General features: G+C 42.7%; 4 protein-coding genes across 5 annotated transcripts; 2 read left to right on the top strand and 2 right to left on the bottom strand.

The window, feature by feature from the left end:
* Positions 1 to 22: 22 nt before the first annotated feature.
* LOC116932825 (lissencephaly-1 homolog) lies at positions 23 to 3404 on the bottom strand. The gene is made up of 8 exons (XM_032940714.2): positions 3080 to 3404; positions 2856 to 3009; positions 2650 to 2796; positions 2424 to 2580; positions 2185 to 2359; positions 1974 to 2109; positions 1465 to 1849; positions 23 to 1378 (listed from the first exon to the last, which is right to left on the bottom strand). Exons 1-8 carry the CDS (start codon positions 3115 to 3117, stop codon positions 1305 to 1307), a joined length of 1266 nt encoding a protein of 421 aa, XP_032796605.1. The 5' UTR covers positions 3118 to 3404; the 3' UTR covers positions 23 to 1304.
* A 261-nt stretch (positions 3405 to 3665) lies between these two features.
* Positions 3666 to 6380, top strand: LOC116932809 (tRNA wybutosine-synthesizing protein 4). 2 transcript variants are annotated; one of them, XM_032940687.2, is made up of 7 exons: positions 3668 to 3979; positions 4099 to 4296; positions 4379 to 4680; positions 4753 to 4942; positions 5007 to 5163; positions 5223 to 6130; positions 6192 to 6380. In XM_032940687.2, exons 1-7 carry the CDS (start codon positions 3959 to 3961, stop codon positions 6348 to 6350), a joined length of 1935 nt encoding a protein of 644 aa, XP_032796578.2. In that variant the 5' UTR covers positions 3668 to 3958; the 3' UTR covers positions 6351 to 6380. The 2 variants fall into 2 exon arrangements, with proteins under 2 accessions (XP_032796579.2, XP_032796578.2); XM_032940688.2 differs by lacking the exon at positions 4099 to 4296 and having other exon boundaries at positions 3666 to 3979.
* An 18-nt stretch (positions 6381 to 6398) lies between these two features.
* LOC116932800 lies at positions 6399 to 10836 on the bottom strand. Its single transcript, XM_032940657.2, has 4 exons — positions 9990 to 10836; positions 9783 to 9918; positions 7226 to 9715; positions 6399 to 7163 (listed from the first exon to the last, which is right to left on the bottom strand). Exons 1-4 carry the CDS (start codon positions 10095 to 10097, stop codon positions 6796 to 6798), a joined length of 3102 nt encoding a protein of 1033 aa, XP_032796548.2. The 5' UTR covers positions 10098 to 10836; the 3' UTR covers positions 6399 to 6795.
* A 642-nt stretch (positions 10837 to 11478) lies between these two features.
* On the top strand, positions 11479 to 19240 carry LOC116932834 (serine/threonine-protein kinase NLK2). Its single transcript, XM_045180569.1, is given in 16 exon segments — positions 11479 to 11807; positions 12260 to 12762; positions 13972 to 14101; positions 14192 to 14247; positions 14682 to 14788; positions 14848 to 14933; positions 15016 to 15628; positions 15693 to 15793; positions 17896 to 17964; positions 18023 to 18076; positions 18135 to 18218; positions 18220 to 18352; positions 18429 to 18559; positions 18638 to 18776; positions 18856 to 18994; positions 19061 to 19240. Coding segments are annotated over 15 exon segments (2253 nt in total). The 5' UTR covers positions 11479 to 11807; positions 12260 to 12376; the 3' UTR covers positions 19086 to 19240.
* Positions 19241 to 19890: the final 650 nt, after the last annotated feature.

Genomic DNA, 19890 nt, shown 5'->3' with positions numbered 1-19890 from the left:
AAAAAAGGCAATAATAATAATAATAAAAAAAAGATCTTCAATTCTATTAGCCAGGAATCGCCTGTTTTGGATTTCAAAATCAGGCCTCGTTATCGACACCATTGCCACATGGTGGATGTATTGCCGAAACGACAGCAGCAGCGGCAACAAGGAAAAAAAAAAAACATTGAATTTGAGTTAAGGTAATGAGATGATAACTAAACAATTTAACCACAAAATAATAATCGTTATAATTATAATAATCAAGGAGGGAGTAAGAAAAGGCGGAGGGTCAGACGAAAAGGCAGGGAAAGAAGGGTGAAAAAAAAAAATTATAATTAAATATAATTTTTCCAGGCGCACCTAAAGAAAGAAAATTAAACAGAAATACAACCGGGAGGTTTTAAAAAAAAAAAATCTGAATAATGTAACTACAAAATAAAAAAAAAATTAAAAAAAAGGGGTTTCGTGATTTTTACACGTTTAACAAACGATGATGGCATGAAAATAAAAGAAAGAACTTTTTTCCGTTATTCCTCCACGTTCTGGAAAAAAGAAAAAAACTAAGAAGGATGAAAAAAAAAGAAAGTTCAGAAAAAAAAAAGAGAAAGCATGTACAGGCCCGGGTGTGAAAAAGAAGGGAACATTTTACAAACAAAACAAACTGGAGCGCGGAAGGGAGGAATGAAACACAGATGCTTTCTTTTCTTTTGACCTATTCTGAAAGGCTGTGTGAAAGATGCAGGACATACTGATTATTATTTTTTTTTTGTTGGAGAAGAAGTTGTATAGTGCGCCGTTATTCGACAGAGATACAAGTGCGTCAGCTTTCAAGCATGAATGAAACCAAAAAAATCCACTCTGAATCGATCTCTGTTGCTATTGAGGGTGTAGATATTATTTTTCTTTCCAATTTTCCTTTTTTTTTGTTTTGTTTTTTTTTGCTTTTGTTTGAAATAGAACCAACAATGGCACACTGTGAGAACACCGCGCCCTGCCCGGCTTTATGTTGCTGCTGCTGCAAAAAAAAGGAGGATGTTTGTGAAGAAGGAGACTGAAGGAGGATTTTTACACTTCACAGAAGAAGAAGAAGGAGAAGAAGAAGAAGAGTGGCGAATGTCTTTTTTTTTTTTGTTTGTTTGTTTTAATTTTTGGAGAGTTAAAGATGCAAATAAAAAAAAAATAACAAAAAAAAAAAATAATATTTAAGGGTTCTATGAAATAACCGCATTAGTTTGATAGCTTTTTATCTGGTTTATCGGTATTATCCTTATTTGTTTTGTTAGCGCTGGATTTTCTTCTTCTCTTTCCGTGCTTCCCTTTTTTCAGCGACATTCCCAGACTTTGACCGTCTGATCGACGCTGCCCGTCACTACGTAGGGCGCCGTACGGTGGAGATCTAATGGTGAATCAGGGGACGGAGAATCAATAAAACGAGAGAAATGGTGGCTTGAATAAATACGAAGATGCGAGATTTATACATACCCAAAGACGTGCAAAAGTGCTGGTGAGCTTCGAGTGTTTTGAGGCACCGCCTGTGACGTAAGTCCCAAACACGGAGCGTCTTGTCATCAGCGGCACTTAGCAAATACTTGCCACCCGTGTGGAATACCAGGCCGCGTACCCAATTGTCGTGCCCAGTCAACGTCAAAACACACAAGCCAGTGGATACATCCCAGATCTTGATGGTTTTATCTCGAGAGCCGGATGCCAAGAACGGGCCCGTGAGATTGGATTTTTTATGATTCTCAGTGGGTGCCGAGTTGGAGGAAGAGGCAGCTAAAGCTGTGGCCTCTTGAATAGCTGCTGTCGCAGATTCTGGCGCCCAGGCTACACATTCGACTACGTGCTCGTGCTCTCGCATCTCCATCTGAAGATTATCATAGAATTGAATTCTTCGTGTGTGTGTGTGTGTGTGTGAGTAGGTGTGAGTGATGAGCCAGCGAAAAGGAACATTGCTGTACATACACACTAGAACAAAAGGATATGAATACCTTGCATTCTTTGGATGAGAGAAGCCAAATGCGGACGGTTTGGTCGTTGGAACAAGAGGCGAGTAAAAGACCATCAGGAGATACTCTGATCTGCCGCACCCACTCCCGGTGTCCCGAAAGAGTCTTGACGCAATACCTGGTCATGTTTGAGTAATAAAACGGGTGTACCGAATAAGACCCGAACTCCAATTAAACTTGATAAACAACTTACCCGGTTGCCACTTCCCAGATTTTTATGGTTTTATCACGACTGGACGAGACGAGAAAGTCGCCTGTAGGTAGGAAGGTGACGCTGCTAACATTATGGTCATGACCCTGCAACGTTTTCGTGCATTCGAACGTGTTGAAATCCCACAACTTAACCGACATGTCGGCACTGCAAGAAGCTACAAAAAAATGACACGATGAAGTAACAAACCGTGTCCCTCTCTTGTTTAAAAGTATTTTTACCAAGCATTTTCCCATTGGAGTCAAAGGTTACATCTTGTACCGAGTCGGTGTGGCCCTTGAGCGTACGTTCAAAGTCACCCGTTTCAAAATCCCATAATTTGATAGTGGCATCTTCACTAGCTGAAACGAAAACACTAAATACAGGATGGAACACCACCTGCCAGAGTTGCAAGCAAAGTTTTGAACAATCTTTATTTCAAGGAATCAATGTTGTTGCAAATGTTACCTTGGTAACTGGTGCTCGATGACCAGACAAAATGTATTTTTCTGGGGCTCTGGGAATCCATTCCGTGGGGCTGCGTTTTTCCCTTGTGGGTGCCCCTGCGATAAATTCTTTTTCAGCTTCAGCCAATTTGGCTTCCAGCTCCATCACCTGCAAAGTACATTTGTTAAATGGTTTCCAAAAATGTACTGTTGTACACACTTCTGTACCCGTTTTTGCAGCCTGACCACTGAAGTCCACTTCTTTTCCAGCAACCCAGTGTATTTTTTGTCAACATCTCCATTGATGTCTGCTTCTCTCTTAAATGCTTCAAGTGAGTCTACATGGCCACTGGAAAGTAAGTAATCAGCAATTGCTCTATTCCTGCAAAACAAAATTGAAACAAGTCTGTAAGAATAAATTGGTTTCAAATACAAGAATTTTTATAACGCACAATTCTTCTTTTTGGCGCTGTGACAACACCATTCTCATTGTCCTCTCCTCGAGGAGGCGGCAGACGGGGGCTAGTTCTTGATCAAACTTCACTCGAAGAAACTTCGACTTTTCGACTAGTGAATACACAAAATAATCAAGGCGCCGCCCAAAAGTGTTATTGAGAGAGTAATATTTTGCAAGTCGGCTATGGGATGGCTATGGTTTTTGACACATCTGCAATAACTACTCCATCTTTAGGTTATTGAAGAATTTCATGGTTGCCAGGTTCAGCAAAGCTCCGCGCGAGACCAGGTACAGTGTACAGAACTACAGATATGTCGGTAAGCCAACTCCCTTTTGAAACATAACAGGACCCACGTCCGTACCAAAACCAATTCCTCCACACAATTTCAACCCCTTTTCTTACTCGATAAACCAATGACCGATTAGTGCCGTCCAATTCCAACGCCATCTATTGGAAGATGATTTAATTTGTCGTAACTTGATCAAGGTGGTTGTACACAATCCCTTAATTCTCTGGTCTAAAACTCTTATTTTAACTGAATGGCGTAGGCAGTAGTGATTTAATTTAATTAATTAATCAAACTGATACGTTTTTAGGCACGGAAATTATTCATTTTCCACCAACAGAGGATCATACTTCTTATTTTTTCCGCTTGGAGCAGGTCAGCATATAGGGTGGGTTTCCCAATTTTCTTACGGAAAACTATACAGGGAGCTGTATGTTAAGATCTAGTTAGACTTGAAAATCAACCTGGCAAAACAATTTCGTGCAGCACCAACCGATGAAAACCGGGTTAACAGTACCTTTTGATTACTACAGCTGTTTGAAGACTGCTGTAGTAGAAAGCAATTATTACCGTTCTGTGCCACAAGAATGAGTTCCTCTGACGTACAGGTAAATTAACCGTGAAACTTGTCAGGCAACCACACTCCGATGCCATTAGACTGTATGCAACTACTGTCAACAAAGCCTTATGTTTTTTTTTGTTGTTGTTGCTGATACATCGCAATCAGGTTCAAGGCTCCAACGATTGGAGCATCGCTTCGAAACTGTCAACAGTCACAGCTGGTTATTATAAAGACTCATTTATTTCTTGTTTTGCCCAAAAACCAGCTAAGAGGTCATCTCTTATTCACCGAGGCTACTATGTTAGGGCTAAAGCCATGCATTACATTTTTGAGAAGTTCCTGTCTCAATATGCTAAGTCTCAGGTAGCCTAACAATAGGATCCTTCAACTATTCACTGTGCATTTTATTTTATTTTCACCAACCAGTGTCACTTGATATTTTCAGATAATCTCCTTTGGAGCAGGGTTTGATACATCCTTCTTTATGCTGAGGCAGCAAGGATACACACAATGCCAGTATGTCGAAATTGATTTTCCAGATGTTGTGGCAAAAAAATGGCAGTTAATCAAGAATCATCCTTATTGTGCAGAGCTAGCTGCGGAAAAGAATGCATATCAACTTGTAGCTGCAGATTTAAGAAATCTTCCATCACTGACTAAACTACTATTTGAGGAGCTATCATTGAATCCCCTCTTACCTAGTTTACTCATTTCTGAATGTGCCATCACATACATGGATGAAACCAGGTATATCTAGTTACATTAATTCAAACAATTTTCAAAAAGGAACTACCTGAAGAAAGTTAAATTTGGAAATAGTTCCAGCAAATTGATTGAGTGGTGCGCAGGCACATTTTCGAACGCCGTCTTTGCAGTTTATGAACAAATTCGACCGAGTGATGGTTTTGGCCGAGTGATGCAGCAACATTTTATCCAACTAAGCATACCTTTGCTTAGCTTACCCATTTATCCTAATCAGGAATGCCAAAGAAATCGCTATCTTCGTAGGGTAATTATCTGTACAGCTTAAACTGTGACTAGCAAATTGCGTTACTGGAATTTTCTTCAAACAGGGTTGGTCTTCCTGTGAAATTTACGATATTAACGAATTCGTACGTCAGCTTGTCCCTCTCGATGAGTTGAATCGTATGCGGAAACTCGAAACTTTTGACGAGTATGAAGGTTTCAATGAGAAGTGTTCTCATTACGTTATTTTGACTGCAGCAAAAGGTTTGTTTTCCTGGACAATTTCACGAAGAATGAAACGTTAATAAGTTGTAGTTGTCTAGGAATTTGTACAACACCCCTACCACCCAAAGAGCAAGAAATCAAAGATAACCTTTTTGTAACTACCAACCCAATAAGTTGGCAACTCAAAGAGTCATCGATCCAGCGCTATGGCCAAGCCGGATGCCCTAGTTTGGTCAATGGAAGTATGTGGATAGTGGGCGGATTTGGTGCTCGGCCACAAGGGCATGGAAGGCTAGATGATTTGATCCGTGTTCATCGGGATGGAACGACCGAATTGCAATTGAAAAACAAACGACTAGCAAGAATGTATCACTCGCTTCATTTAATCGAGCCCATCTCCAGGCTTGTCATCTATGGTGGCCGGACACACCCTGCAATGGCGTTGGGAGATGTAGGCTTTATCGACATAAAGAATAATGAAACAGAATGGCTGGAAGGACAGCCCGAAAACGGATGGCCTGAGCCTCGATGGCGTCATGCCTCATCCATCATTCCTCCGTGCGGCATCTTCGTTGGCGGCGGTTGCGGGCGACAAAACAATCCCTTAACTGATTGTTGGGTGATGCGGGTCCTTCCGGTTTCAAAAAGCGAAACACCATCCGTCAATTGGGAACCTTTTGTGTCGTTACCATCAGGCCGCCATTCTGCCACCGCATCCTATTGGCAAAACTTGATTGTGATTTCAGGCGGTTTAGATAAGTCGGAAATGACTTCCCAGCCGCAACTGCTTGTTTCAAATACGGGTTACAGTTCTAGTAGTCAACAGAAATGGATAGAACCTGAATGGCATGGGCCGCCACCGATACCCCGTTACTCTCATCAGGCCCTTATTACGGCTGATAATCGACTGATTCTCGTTGGTGGAATTTCCACCTGCCACACGAACTCACCTGGCGTCTGCGTTATCGATCTATTAAAATGGACGTGTGTCGAATATACACTACCGGTAAGAATTGGCACGTTTTACCTGGAATTGGTTGGTCCATCAAAACTTTTTATCTTCATAGATTCAGGATATCAAGCAACCGGTTATTCTTGCCAGCTTTAATGCCCAACTAGGTGAAGAGGAGAAAGACGGGACGAAAATCCTTTGCTGGGGTGGTGGTAGTCCTTGCTTCTCGTTCGGCACACACCTGAATAACGTCTTTGTCGAAATAAAAATTTAAAATACAAGAAGAAATACAATACCTTGATTTAAAAAAAAAACGTTGAAATGTATTGTATGATTTATTCGTTATTTTACAACAGACGTACCCTTCAGTATATATAATAATGCGTACACAACATTTACGACGACAGGGCGATAGGTGGAAAATAGCAAATTAATCTCGGTGATATTGGGCAAAAAAATAACTGAAGAGCGAAAAAGGAGCGAGTTAATACAGGATAGAAAGGAGGCAGAGTTGACTAGCAAGAAAAGGGAAAAAAAGATAGAGGGATCATATCACATCACCTGGACTTGCCAGCTGTTTTGAAACGAATTCTTTTTTGTTTGTTTTACGTAAATTTTTAAATAATAAGGTTAAAATTTAAAAAATTAAGGGGGGTGGGGGGACGGGAAGGGGCACGAATGAAGGGAAGAAAAGATAGAATGGCGCAGACCGGGCACGGTCACATGGTACCAAAAACGGGTTGTGCGAGCTTCTGTTGGCGTGCGCCAGCTGTCAGACGATCAAGCGGATGCGTCTTGCCGTATAGTTTCCGCTCTTTGACGGCCGGGCGTGGTGATTGAGCCATTGGGATGAGAGGATCGTTCGGGACTGGAGGTTTTGCAGCTAACGAACGGCGCTGCGGAACGCTATTATTAGGTCGGGGAAGACTTGAAGTGTGCAAGCTACTTTCGGACCATCCACGAGGTCGGTCCATCTTCTTAACTGGCCGGTGAGGTGTTTCAAAGCGACCAACAAGAAGTTTGACATTCAAATCCACCTCTTCGGGGACTTCTTGGGCTGCACTGTTTGCATCCTGAGGACCTTGGGCTGCAGAAAACAAGGCAAACGAGTCAACAATTGATATCAATCAAATATGGTAACGCAGTTACCAGAAGGATAGGTCATCCGTTCAAGGCTGAGACTACGTTTGCGTAGTCTTTCCCTTTCGACAGGTAGCCTTTGCCGCGTGGGACTTGTTTGGGTGCTTTGCGATGAAGCTGCCGCAGCCAGTGCAGCCAGGACTGCTTGAGGAGGAGCAAAGGATCCGGTAAGTGGGCATGTGGCTTTGGCTTCCAGAGCTTTACGCAGCCGCATAACGCTAATTCCCTCAGTCGATGCTGTATCCGAGACGCTCCGGCTGAAAAGCAAGGTACTGGAAACTGATTCATCCGGAAGGCTTCTTCGTTGCTGCGGTAGATGCGAAGGTCCATTATTGGCTTTTTCTAGCGCCTCTCGTTGCATCCGAACTAGACCTCGACTGCATTCGTTTAAAAGCAAGGAATCTTGTTGTTCTTCGGACGGGATCATTGGAAGTGATGGGTCGCTGGAGTAACTGGGCATTCTTGTTGGAGAATCAGGGCTGGGATTCGTTAAAGGGACAACTCGAGATCGAGTCTCTGTTGCACCCCATGACCGTTGTCGCACAGGTGAATCACGCTGAATAGATCCATCCGATTGACGTCGTTCTTCACGTTCAAATGCGCGATCCACACGGTCAGAAAAAACATCAAAAATTTTGACTTCTTGTTCGGGTCGTTTGCGCCCATTGGTAGCACTAGTAGTAGGCACTTGTTTCGATTGGATACCTGGCAGTATCGATAAAGCTTCCACTACAATCGGATCAGTCAGCGGACTGATACTACTGCTCCCAAAATGCCAAGGATTTTTCAGACTCAAAACGAGCCCCGTCGGTCGGCTGCTTAGCACAGGGCTTCCAGGAAGTACGGATGCAGCAGCTTCCAATTCGTATATTCGATCCTTGACACTGCCGACCCGAGGAAGACTGGCAAAATGAGGTTCGGTTGGTGGCGCATCGGGATCAGTACTGGATTCGCCTGGAACATCTAGTATTACTCCGTTCATCGACTCAACAGAATCAAAGTTTAAGCTCAATTCCGATGGTTCAAAGAAGAAATTTGCCGGCGGCGGCGGAGGTGGTGGCGGTGGACTTGACTCAAGTTTAACCGCACGATTTTGCGATACACTGTACGTCCGGCCGTTAGAGCAAGGAACTCGAAGACTGACGCAAACGGTCGGATTGGCCGCCGATTCTTGAAGCTCAGTTTCTGGAGCTTCCGGCTGAGACGGGAAATAAGACTCAGCCAGGCTGTCGTCAGGTGACCAAGACTTGGGTCGTCCGAGATCTCCTTCCAACAAGTCCAGTGTATCCATAGGCGAATCTTTTTCAGTAGGTTTTTCTGGCTGCTGATCAACAGAATCGACCTGCAATTCTGTCGTCATACTGATTTGTTGTTGTTGTTGTTGTCTGACAGGTGAATTAGGTACACTCGACCCTACCACATTGCCCGATTGTTGTTGTTTATGTTCCTTATCCTGCGTAGGTCGCAATCGCCGAGCAGAGTGCACCGGACTAACTTTTGCTGCCAGGTTAGTTTCTGATTTTGATCGCCAAAGTTTATTGTGACGTTGTCGAGATGCGTCAAGGATTCCAGCATAAATTTCAAGTTGCTGCATGAAACTGGTGTTGGGTTTGACGCATGCTCGCCTGTCCTTGACGTGTTTCAGTGCTTGAGGCAAATCCCAATGCCGCATTTTCATCGCATAGGCTATGACTACCGAGGCCGATCGGCTGACTCCCATTTTGCAGTGAACAAGCACTTTCGATCCGCCTTCTACAGCTTGCCTGATGTACTTGAAAGTACGATCCCAATGTTTGAGCAGATTGGTGGCCTCGTCGTCGTAGACGCGGATGTTGAGATAATCAAACTGATCAGGGAAAAAATTGTCTATTTCACGCGTTACGTTGAGGATGTGTCCGATGCCGTTGCGCTCGAGCTCTTCCAAATTAGACGCGTTCCACTCCGAGCCGAGAAACAGGTCGTCAAATATTCGACTTGCTCCATCCATTTGTCCCAGAATGATGAGCATTTCACGATCAAGAAAGGATTTTTGATCTGTCAGATCCATCTTTAACTCTTCCTCCACTCGCCGACGGATGTCGACAGATGTAACGTCATCTAAATCTAATGTCATCATCACATCTTTAAGCTTTGACCTAATAAGTCGTTCGCGATCTGCTTTCTGATCTGGCGGTGACGGTGGACGTCTCGACTCGACATCTGGCAGGTAGTTCCACTCATTCAGGCTCGACCGATCAGAAGTGATTCGGTAGGACTCAACCCATCGGTGAGTTCCTCCTCCGGGATAGTGATTGTACTTGTGGGCTCGCTCACATGCCTTGTGTAGGCTTTGGAGAACTGCCCATAAAACATGAACACTGACTGGCTTAAAAACATGTTGGCTATTACCGGAGCACAAACTGAAACCACCATCACCATCTAGTGTCAATCCAGCATCTGCATAGATGCACAGCACCAGACCCAATGTTGTCTTCTCTCCAATCCAGTCAAAACCAAGAACTAGAACCAAAACCATATTCCCATTTCTATTATAATGAATTCAATTAGCACATATTTTATTATTTACCACATGCTTCCTCATCATCAGGTTGGCTTCCTGCACAGGCAACAACTGCTAGATAACGAATCCTTCCCTGGTGGGTCGACTCCAGTCGAACAACTTCCTTCAAGACATGGTCTTGTGGAAGTAAAGCAAACATAAACTTCAACGAAAAAAACAATAAGATCTTAGATTATGTTGATAGCTTATATGGGATAAGTCTCAAATAAAAACCTGAAGGTGTTGCTGAAGGTCAGTTTTCTTGCATGCACCTCCTGGAGAGGCTTCATCTTCATTGTTAACATGGAGAGTATTCTGGGGGTATGCAGCCATCACCACCATTTAGATCGCTCTCAGCTAGCATACACATGCTCTCATGGAGAATCTTTTTTGTTCAATAGCACATCCCTCGGCAGCACGTAGTCAGTAGGCAGTGTGTGGTGTTGTATGTTTAGACTGCTGTGTTAGACACACAACGTACGACTGACAGTTTGATAGATTGAATTATTATTTTTTTAAATCTCAGCCCCTCCCTTCTGATTTGCAACCCCTTTCAGTCAAACAATTCAACTAGACGTGGCCAAGCTTTCAAAAGATTACACAAGTTTTTTCCTGTTGGTTACTTCTTTTGCTACCTTTTGTTTGTCGCCTTTTAAGGGCAGTCCTTTTGGAGGGGTGGCAGAAAAACACACACAGACGACAACAGCAAACCTAGCGTCGGATCGTCTAATCAATTGACGATCCGACACGAGATGTCGAAGATAATGTCTTCTATTAGAATTAACCTACGTAGGAACAGCAAAACTACCATTAGCAACTTTGACTTTAGAGTGACTACGGCAACTTACGAAAGCAGTGCTAACAAAAAATAAAAAAAAATATGAAAAATCAGAGTGGCGCAACAGATGCGGAGAAAACTGGTGGAGTTGTGGGTACGTGTAACAATCTTTGCGGAAGGAGAAAACGGTGGGTAGGCCGCATCAAGTGAAAGCTTCTGTATGGCAACTGAGAAAAAAATACTAAACTCATTACCACTATAGTAAAATCGAGCATCTAAAAAGAACTCTCTCTCTTCACTGGTGAATCTATGTTCACCAATTATTATCTTCTGTACAAATTACATGCCGTCCATTGTGTGACTTTCTTTATCCTCGTTTTGTAGGGCGTTTTTTTTTGTATTGACCAACAGGTGGCGTTTCTACTTGATAAAAGAAACTGTCGAAAGTTCCCCAATCCCCATTTAGAAGACGGAATTGGAAGAAAAAGGTAACCGTTCTGTACCAATACCAAGAAGGGAAATGAAGTGTATAGCGTAATCTAGATGAATCAGACAACCCAGGTCGTGATCGTTCGTCAGATGCGTCAACATTACGTGAAACCCCGAACGTGATGATGCCAGAATCACGTGATCGGATTCAGCATCGCTAGATGGCTCTGTCTGCATATTAAAAATATAAAGTATTCTTATTAAAAATAAGCACTACATTTCTTTCAAGTAGTAACATTTCATTTCAAAATAAAACGGCGATGTGAAATCATATTCTGTGCATTGCACACGTATGTGCAAATATATTTTTAGTCCTTTTTACCAGACAAATCCCAAGTATCACAGGGAAGATACGCATAAAAGAATTGGATAGGGTGAAAGCTGGCAGCTGCTGCTTCCAGAGCGCGGCGTGGGTTTTCTCTTCTCGCTTTGCTTGGTGTGTGGAACGGAAGACAAAATTTCGAGGCAACTCAGTCTGGCTCTGACCGTGATCCGAAGTGGACGGGTCTACACAATCGCGTACCATCGAATAAATAACCAACGAACGTTGAGCTTTTTCTCCACCCCCTAGAGTGTGTCTGTGTGTGTGAGTGTGTGTATACGTGGTGTATGTGTGAGCGGGCGTTGGATTAGGGGTTGTGTGTAAGAGAAAAAAAGCTCTTTGTTCTTCTCCCTCTTTGTGTTTGCCTTACTCGACTTGCAACACACACAGCATAAGAGGTTGCCTTTTAAGAAACAGCTTGGCATTTGCTCTGTTTTTGGTTACTCTTTACTATAATCAAGCAGTAAGTTTCAATTTGTCACACGAGTTTTACTGCAACGAAGCTGTCAAATCCTGTTAGGAAGTAGAAAAAAAAACATATCCTTAGAACTGGCAATGCGCGCATGCGCATTGAAACATTCGTTGCCCGTCTGCTTTCTACCCTTGGGTCAAAAACAAGAGAAATCTTTTTATTCATTTCGCGATCTCTCTCGATATCTGCATCTCGTTTTCCATCCTGGTTGATTTTGTTCCGTTAAAAACAAAAACAGCCCACGATTGGATTTCATATGACCCCAATTTTATCAACGTAGTTTTTCAAGTCATGAAATGGTGTTAGCAGCGACTGGTCGTGACGATATGGGCCTGGCGTTGTCTAGCGAAAGTTACCCAACTGTTCCTAAAGTTGAATACTTTGCAATGTGTGTTTTGGTTGTCTGTTTTGTCTAAACTGGTTTTTCTTGTTTCCATGTATAGGCTAAATTTACATAGGCTGGCAGTGTAAATTAATCCACCAAGGCTTGCCAAACAACTACCACCATAGCTCCCCAAGAACATCCAGGTCTGCAGCAGCGTGGTGTGGCAGGGGTGCTAATGCCGATGGCTTTGTTAGGGCCCAGTGCCCGGCAACAGCAATCAGGAAACGGAAGAGGGGGAAACTTCAACGATCCTGCAGCTATGTCAGCTGGCTTAGGAATGCAAGCCTACCACAGCGCAGCAGCTCCAGCCTCTCACTCCCAGCATGCAATTCTGGCTGCTGCTGCTGCTGCCGCTGCTGCAGCAGCTCACAACCAAGGATTAACACAAGCTGCTTCTGGATTTTACCCAGCCAACAGTCATCATCCTCAACAGCAACAACAGCAGCCTCAACAACAAACACATCATTCCAGCAGCAACAATGGTAGCAATAATACACAACAACCAGCTCAGGAGGCCCAACCAGACAGACCCATTGGTTACGGCGCTTTTGGAGTCGTTTGGTGAGTATTTTTTTTGGCAATTGATAATGTCTCATTTCCATCGTTTCCATCTTCCTCGCTGCAAAGTACAATATAGGATTGGAATGCGGTACTAAGCGATTTGTTCTTAGTCGGCCACAGCTCTCTCTCTCTTTCTACTCGTTTTCTCTTGGACCAGAAGTTTAAAACAGGGAAGTGGGAATGTCAAGGGAAAGCGGCCGTGATGGGAGAAAAGCCCAGTGACCTCTTTTCTTTTTCTTGATTTGAAGAGTGTGTTAGTCGAGATGCTGGAGGCGGCTCGATAAAACTCTACAAAAAGGGGAAAGAAAAATATCAACGGGATTCATGAACCAGCTCAAGGTTGATGTGGGCGATTGTGTTCCAAATAGAAAAGATGCTGGATTGTTTTTGTCCTGACGGAAGCAGAAAACTTGTTGGGTCTTTGTTATAGAACTAGACCTGATACATTTGGGCTGCCCCTTTTTCTTTCCTTGTGCTGCCACCCTTCAAGCCCCCAGGACAAATGTCTTTTTCCGCTCTTAACTAGAGATGTTGAGGAGTCAAAAAGAGAGATTGTGATGGTGGGGTCGGTTTGGAAATGAGTGCGGAAGTAGCGAGAGTTGAGAATGGTCTAGTAAGACAGCCAAAAATAAGGGGGTTCTCTTTCTCTCGCTGGTTTTCTCTTGACATAGAAACCCACAAAAAAAAAAACGTTAGCGGTACTGAAGAGAAAAGAGACTGGACTGACGTCATCATCATGAGTGACATAACTCCCCTCCTTCGCATTCACTATCGCCTAGACGAAACATGAGATAAAAATGCAGCAACTCGATTATAGCTGCGCAACAGTTGATTGTTATGTTTTTGTCTATCTCAAGTTTAAAGTCCAGTGGATTTTTTGTTAAAGGTCCCACACTCTGAGAAAAATATTTTTCAGTAACAAAGAGGGCAGGTGGGGTTGGATGAGGGGGAGGGGAGAAAAGAAAGAACTTGATGCACCTGGACCCTTTGTTGTTTTGATTTTGGGAATGGTGGATGTGGTTTCCATCCTTCAACAGGGTTTTTTAAAAAGGTCACACAGCAGGTCAAGGATTCTGGTCAAGAGAGAGAGAGAAAAAAAACATATTGTTTTCGAGGCCGTGTAACGGAGTTCTTGAAACTTGGGGAAAGAAAAAAAGAGGGCGATCATCAAAAAATGTATATTCATAAAGCGATTGATATTTTTGACAGGTCGGTGACGGATCCGCGCGATGGTAAACGTGTCGCTTTAAAGAAAATGCCGAACGTCTTCCAGTCGCTCGTTTCATCGAAACGTGTCTTTCGCGAGTTGAAAATGCTATGCTTCTTCAAGCACGATAATGTAAACAAAAAAATTCTCCTTTACTCCTATGAATTCGTATGGTTTCAAATGAGTACTTAAAAACATTTTCCTTTCGACATGGTCATGCAGGTGTTATCAGCTCTGGACATTTTACAGCCTCCGCATATCGACTTTTTCCAAGAGATGTAAGTATTTAACAACCGCTAGGGGATGAAAAAAAAACTTGGAAAACGCCATGTCTGTTGGGTGTAGGAAGGGGAGGCGGATGGTCGGAGGGGGGAATAGACAAAAGAGGCCATGAACCCTCGTGTTGCTCTGGTCTCTTTTCGGACGAAAAGAAGAACCATCATTCCATTCTCTCCTTCATCATTCTGACATGTTGAGGGGGAGTTTAAAAGGCTCCCACAAAGAGGGGGTAGAGAAAAATGAGAAATGTATACGTACGTAGAGTAGAGGGGGAATCGACCCTCGTTGTCGGTGTGACCCCTCCACCAGCTGCTGTTTGGGGTCCATTCACCCTTTTAATTTTGCTCCAAGGGGTAGTAACGACAGGGTGTAGTTTCATCCTCAACGGTATCGATTTACAGTTGACTGATTATCGTGATTGCTTCATATTTAGATACGTCATTACGGAATTGATGCAAAGTGACTTGCACAAGATTATCGTTTCGCCGCAGCACCTCTCCACTGATCACATCAAAGTTTTTCTCTATCAGATCTTACGAGGTAATGAGCTCGATAACAAACCAATTTCTTTTGTTACTCAATTTTCTCTTATTCGATAGGATTGAAATATTTACATTCTGCGAGGATCCTCCACCGTGACATTAAACCTGGCAATCTCTTGGTCAACAGCAATTGCTTGCTCAAAGTATGGCTTCCATGTTCAGCGCGTCATATGCGGATGTTGTTGTTGACAACAATTTTTTAATCTTGTTATTCGCTTTTCCCAGATATGTGATTTTGGATTGGCACGAGTTGAAGAGGCGGACGCTAACAAGGCCATGACGCAAGAAGTCGTGACGCAATACTACCGCGCACCGGAAATTTTGATGGGCGCGCGTCATTACAGCTCAGCTGTTGATGTGTGGTCGATTGGCTGCATCTTCGGCGAACTCCTCGGTCGTCGAATTCTTTTCCAAGCTCAGACTCCCATCCAGCAGTTGGAATTGATCACTGATCTTCTTGGCACGCCCAATGTGGAGGATATGTCCACAGCATGTGAAGCTGCCCGTAAACACATGATTCGTCGTCCAGCTAAGCCTCCTTCATTGGCCGCTTTGTACACCTTGTCTTCGCAAGCGACACACGAGGCCGTCCACCTTCTCAGCCAGATGTTGGTCTTCAATCCGGAAAAACGAATCAACGTTATTGACGCTTTGGCCCATCCATATTTGGATGAAGGTCGACTCCGTTTTCATTCGTGCATGTGTCGCTGTTGCCAAACAGCCACACAGCCGGGATCTGTGGCCGTTCGTCGTTACGCTGCAGATTTGGAACCTTCTGCCGTCCAACCGTTCGAGGATCATTGGGAACGTGAACTCACCTCCACCCATCAAGTCCGCGGTCAGGAAATTTATTCGTCTCATTCCATCGTATGGGTACCTCTAAAGTTTGAATTATTTTACAGAAAAGTTGCACAAGTTCATCATGGACCAGCTGATGAGTAGTCAAGTGCCGCTGTGCATTAATCCTCAATCAGCGGCTTACAAGAGCTTTGCCAGTTCGACGGTGGCCCATCCTTCTGAGCTGCCGCCATCTCCTCACAACTGGGAATGACTGCCCGGCCGGCGAAATAAGGGCCGGCCGAGCTAATCGAACGGGAAAACACACACACACACACATAGACACTCGCCCCAAAATCTCTTTTCTTTTCTCATCCTATTCCTTCCCTCAACGAAAAAAAAAAAAAATTATAAAAAAAAAAAATAATAATAATTTTCAACGTCAAATTTTCCATTACCCCGCCCTTCATCAAAGTGTACGTGAGAATTGGGCCACGAGCATAGCCAGAACTTACTTGATCTCGCCGATGAGAGCATGTGTGTGGTGGGTTGGACACGACAAGAAAAAAGACGACGACTAAAAAGGACGATGCATAGATAATTAGACCAGCATATTTTTCGAAAACAGAAGGAAAACGCTGAAAAGTTTAAGATTTTTGGGACGATTTTGTGCCTGTTTTGGAAGAGAAGAATAAACCACACACACACACCTCACTCTTAACAGTTTATAGCTAGAATCCTATCCTTTTTGTCCTAAACTCCGAGCGAATTTTGTAAATAACGAAAAAAGTAGCCAAATCCCCTCGAAGAAATACCCTTTGCAGCTCTTTTTTCCTTCATGTCTTCTCCCTCCCCCCTTCTGTGTAAATAATGCTCAAAACTATTTCGTTCTTTGTGTCGCCTCATCTGATTATTTTCTCCCCTTCACCTCACTCCCCCCCCTCCCTTTTTTTTAACAAAAAAAAAAACTTTTGAATCGTCAGTATTTTTTAAAAATTAGGTAAATATTTTCTTTGGAGAATCAAAGGAAATTATCATACAAGGAAGTGATCTATACTCGTATAGCACTTTTTTTTTCTTCTAACCTCAACTATCGCCCCTCATAACATTCTCCGAATTGCCAATGGTGGACAGTCACACGACATTTGATCGTATGTTTTCAGGACCATTTTCATTATTTTTTCATTATTTTTTTGTTTTCGCGACCATGTTTTTCGTCTCTCTGTTTTTTTTTTTTTTTCCTCCTCTTAATTTTCTCACTCCCTTCTAGTGGTTTTGTTTTCTTTAAATTTGTTTCCAGTTTCATTTGATTTAGATCATTTGCTCTGAGCCCTCTGTAGTTGTCAATAACAACAAAAGTCGTTCGCCGGCGACGATACACGAGGCTAAAAAAATAAAAATAATGAAAAAATTCAATAAAAAATACACAGATGATGAGAAAAATAAAATAAATACCTTTCTAGATTTTTACTGTATCCCTTTTCGGGAAAGTGTTAACATTCGTGGGTTTTTTTAAGAACAACCTTCCTTAAAAATTTTCAAGGGATCGCCCGGGGGCGTTAGTATAATACAGGTCCTGGTCGTAATAATCGTACAAGTTAACATACCGAATTCGATAGTTAAACCTCAGGGCAACTGCGACGCAATAACAGAGAGGAAGATAAAAGAACATCTTTCAGTTCCAAGGCCGCGTTGTACCAACCAAGACGGAGCAGACATCAGCTGTTAATTTGAAGCTTTGAAAATGGAATTCACGACAACTGGTCAGGTAAGTTAACAAATACTTTCCAAGAAGATTCGAGTTGTTTGCTTTTCGATGTGTTAAGCAAGATTTCTTTCACCAAAAGATAATCGAATGTCGAGCTGCAGTTTCTTGGGCAATTGGCGAGCCGTTCAAAATGGAAACAATTCAAGTAGCAATCCCCAAGGCTGGGGAAGTTCGTGTTAAAATTGTTGCATCCGGGGTGTGTCACAGCGACCTATTCTTCCTCCGTGGTGGAGCTGGTCCTCAAGTATTTCCTTGCATTTTGGGCCACGAAGGCGCAGGAATTGTTGAAAGTGTGGGCCCAGGAGTTACAAGCGTAGCTCCAGGTATTTATTCAATCTAAAATCAATTCGTGTCGGGATTTTTCTTGTTATCGATCTCTGATAGGCGATCACGTTATCCCACTATATACGCCTCAATGTTACGAGTGTGACAACTGCAAGTCACCGTACACGAACATATGTACCAAAGACGCAATGTTACAGGTACTATTTTTTGTTTTGTTTTGATAAAGCCACCTACCGAACGATTGCTCCAAAATGCGATCCGATAATGTTCAACAGATGGCTGGATTTTTGAGCGATGGAACGTCCAGGTTCACCTGCAATGGACAAGTAGTGAAGCACAACATGGTAAATCTCTCATTAACCACAATCTCTCTAATAGCATAATTCTAATTAAATTTGATAGGGTTGTTCAACGTTCGCCGAGTACACTGTCGTTAATGAGACCAACGTCTCCAAGGTTATGTTTATCTTTTCGATTAGAAATAAAATTATCTCTAATCTATTTTTGCAAATAGATCGATCCCACTGCGCCACTGGATAAAGTTTGCTTGATTGGATGTGCCATCGCCACCGGATACGGTGCAGCTCTCAATACCGCTAAAAGTTCGGCCTGGATCGACTGTGGCTATTTGGGGGTTGGGCGGAGTGGGACTTGCTGCAGCTATGGGAGCAAAAAAAGCCGGAGCAGCTAGGATTATCGGAGTAGATATCAATCCAGCTAAAGCTGAAATCGGTACAATATAATTGCAGTACATATCGTTTCAAATGGCAATGGAATTTCAACGTACTTTTCTCCCCAAATTGTCAAGGAAAAATGTTTGGAATTACGGAATTTGTTAATCCAAAAGACCATGAAGAGCCTATCGAAAAAGTACTGGTTAAAATTACTAATGGCGGAGTTGACCACGCTCTGGAATGCTGCGGAATCGCAAGCTGCATGGTAGATTCCTTTTTGTTCTGACAAAATGTCCTATTCCAATTCCTTCATAAACAATAAGTTTATTGAACCTACATGTAGAAAGCGGCTTTTGCGGCATGCAAGGGAGGCGGAGGTGTTTTGACCCTGATAGGATTAGCCCCTCTAAGCGAAGACGTTTCCTTTCAACGCATATCAGTTCGTTGCTGGGAAAAGTGTCAACGGGACTTATTTTGGAGGTAGTAAAAATGTACATACCACGTGGAAAGAAGTAGAAGAATTCCTTAGCACAATTTTAAGATGGTTTGGCTAATTAACAGGTTGGAAAAGCCGAGATCAAGTTCCCAAATTGGTTGAGGACTACCTGTCCAAAGAGCTGATGGTCGATGAACTCATCACCCATACTTTGCCGATCGAGTCCATCAATGATGCTGTTGACCTAATGAAAAAAGGAGATTGGTAATTAGTAATTAGAATTCAATATGTTTTTATTTTTATACCTAAAAATGGATATCCTTTTTGAAGTGTGCGGAGCATCGTAAAATTTTGAAGGTAGAATTCCAAGGATTCTAAATACGGAAGTGCAAGTCATGAATGATTCAACTTGAGCTTGGTGGAGGTTATCTTGCTTATTATTCCGAAAGAGCTTTTGCCTAGTGACTGCGAGATTAACTGTAACATCAGTGAATAAAATATAGGACCTTATCTGAATTTTAATTAATACTCCGCGGTCCACCAACTTTTTCTAGTTTTTTCCTCAAGGTAAGAACGGACTTTTCCCCGAATGAGATAATAGGATATTAGGTTAAATAACTCACCAATGAACCCTTTGGCTATGTCATTAAATAACGAAACAAACTATCCAGTTCCACGAAGGCCTCTTCCTCTTAGATATGTTACTTTGCCAACGATGTCTATAGTTGGTCTTTCAACCAATGGACATAACTTATCCATTGCTGGAGTAAAAGAAATGAAATCAACTCCTCAGGCTTACTAGTTGGTTTTTTGGAGATTCTTCGATTTTTCGCTGTTCAATAGATAATGGGTTGCTTGGGTTATCGAGATGCCCGGAAGCAATTACCTGGACAGTAGCTGAGCCATTAGAAAATTTAGGTGATTCAGGTAGTTCCTTCCAAAGGCTGGACAAGTGCGTATTGAGATCGTGGCATCCGGCATTTGTCACAGCGACCTCCTTTTCGTACGTAATAGATATAGTACGGAAATATTTCCTGTCAGGTCGTGTAGGTGCAGGAATCATTGGAATTTGTGATTGGTGTTTTCAACTGTAGCTTCAGACATTTAATCCATTAAGAAAATACTTTTTTAAAGGTACAATTTAATAGCTACCATTGAGA

The sequence above is a fragment of the Daphnia magna genome, linkage group LG10 (genome assembly GCF_020631705.1).
Source record: "Daphnia magna isolate NIES linkage group LG10, ASM2063170v1.1, whole genome shotgun sequence".
Classification (NCBI taxonomy): domain Eukaryota; kingdom Metazoa; phylum Arthropoda; class Branchiopoda; order Diplostraca; family Daphniidae; genus Daphnia; species Daphnia magna.
Note: the sequence above shows the minus strand (reverse complement) of the source record. Positions and strands in the feature narration are given on the sequence as shown.

Coding starts and splice junctions, on each gene's coding strand:
- LOC116932825 (XM_032940714.2), bottom strand. CDS start 3,117: ATGAGAATGGTGTTGTCACAGCGCCAAAAAGAAGAATT. Junction 2,110..2,184: donor ATCTGGGAAGTGGCAACCGG/GTAAGTTGTTTA, acceptor AAACATGACCAG/GTATTGCGTCAAGACTCTTT. Junction 1,379..1,464: donor GCACTTTTGCACGTCTTTGG/GTATGTATAAAT, acceptor ATTCACCATTAG/ATCTCCACCGTACGGCGCCC.
- LOC116932809 (XM_032940687.2), top strand. CDS start 3,959: ATGAGTTCCTCTGACGTACAG. Junction 4,297..4,378: donor CTCAATATGCTAAGTCTCAG/GTAGCCTAACAA, acceptor TGATATTTTCAG/ATAATCTCCTTTGGAGCAGG. Junction 4,681..4,752: donor ACATACATGGATGAAACCAG/GTATATCTAGTT, acceptor ATTTGGAAATAG/TTCCAGCAAATTGATTGAGT.
- LOC116932800 (XM_032940657.2), bottom strand. CDS start 10,097: ATGGTGGTGATGGCTGCATACCCCCAGAATACTCTCCATGTTAACAAT. Junction 9,919..9,989: donor ACCTTCAGCAACACCTTCAG/GTTTTTATTTGA, acceptor TTTTCGTTGAAG/TTTATGTTTGCTTTACTTCC. Junction 9,716..9,782: donor TGATGATGAGGAAGCATGTG/GTAAATAATAAA, acceptor TTTTGGTTCTAG/TTCTTGGTTTTGACTGGATT.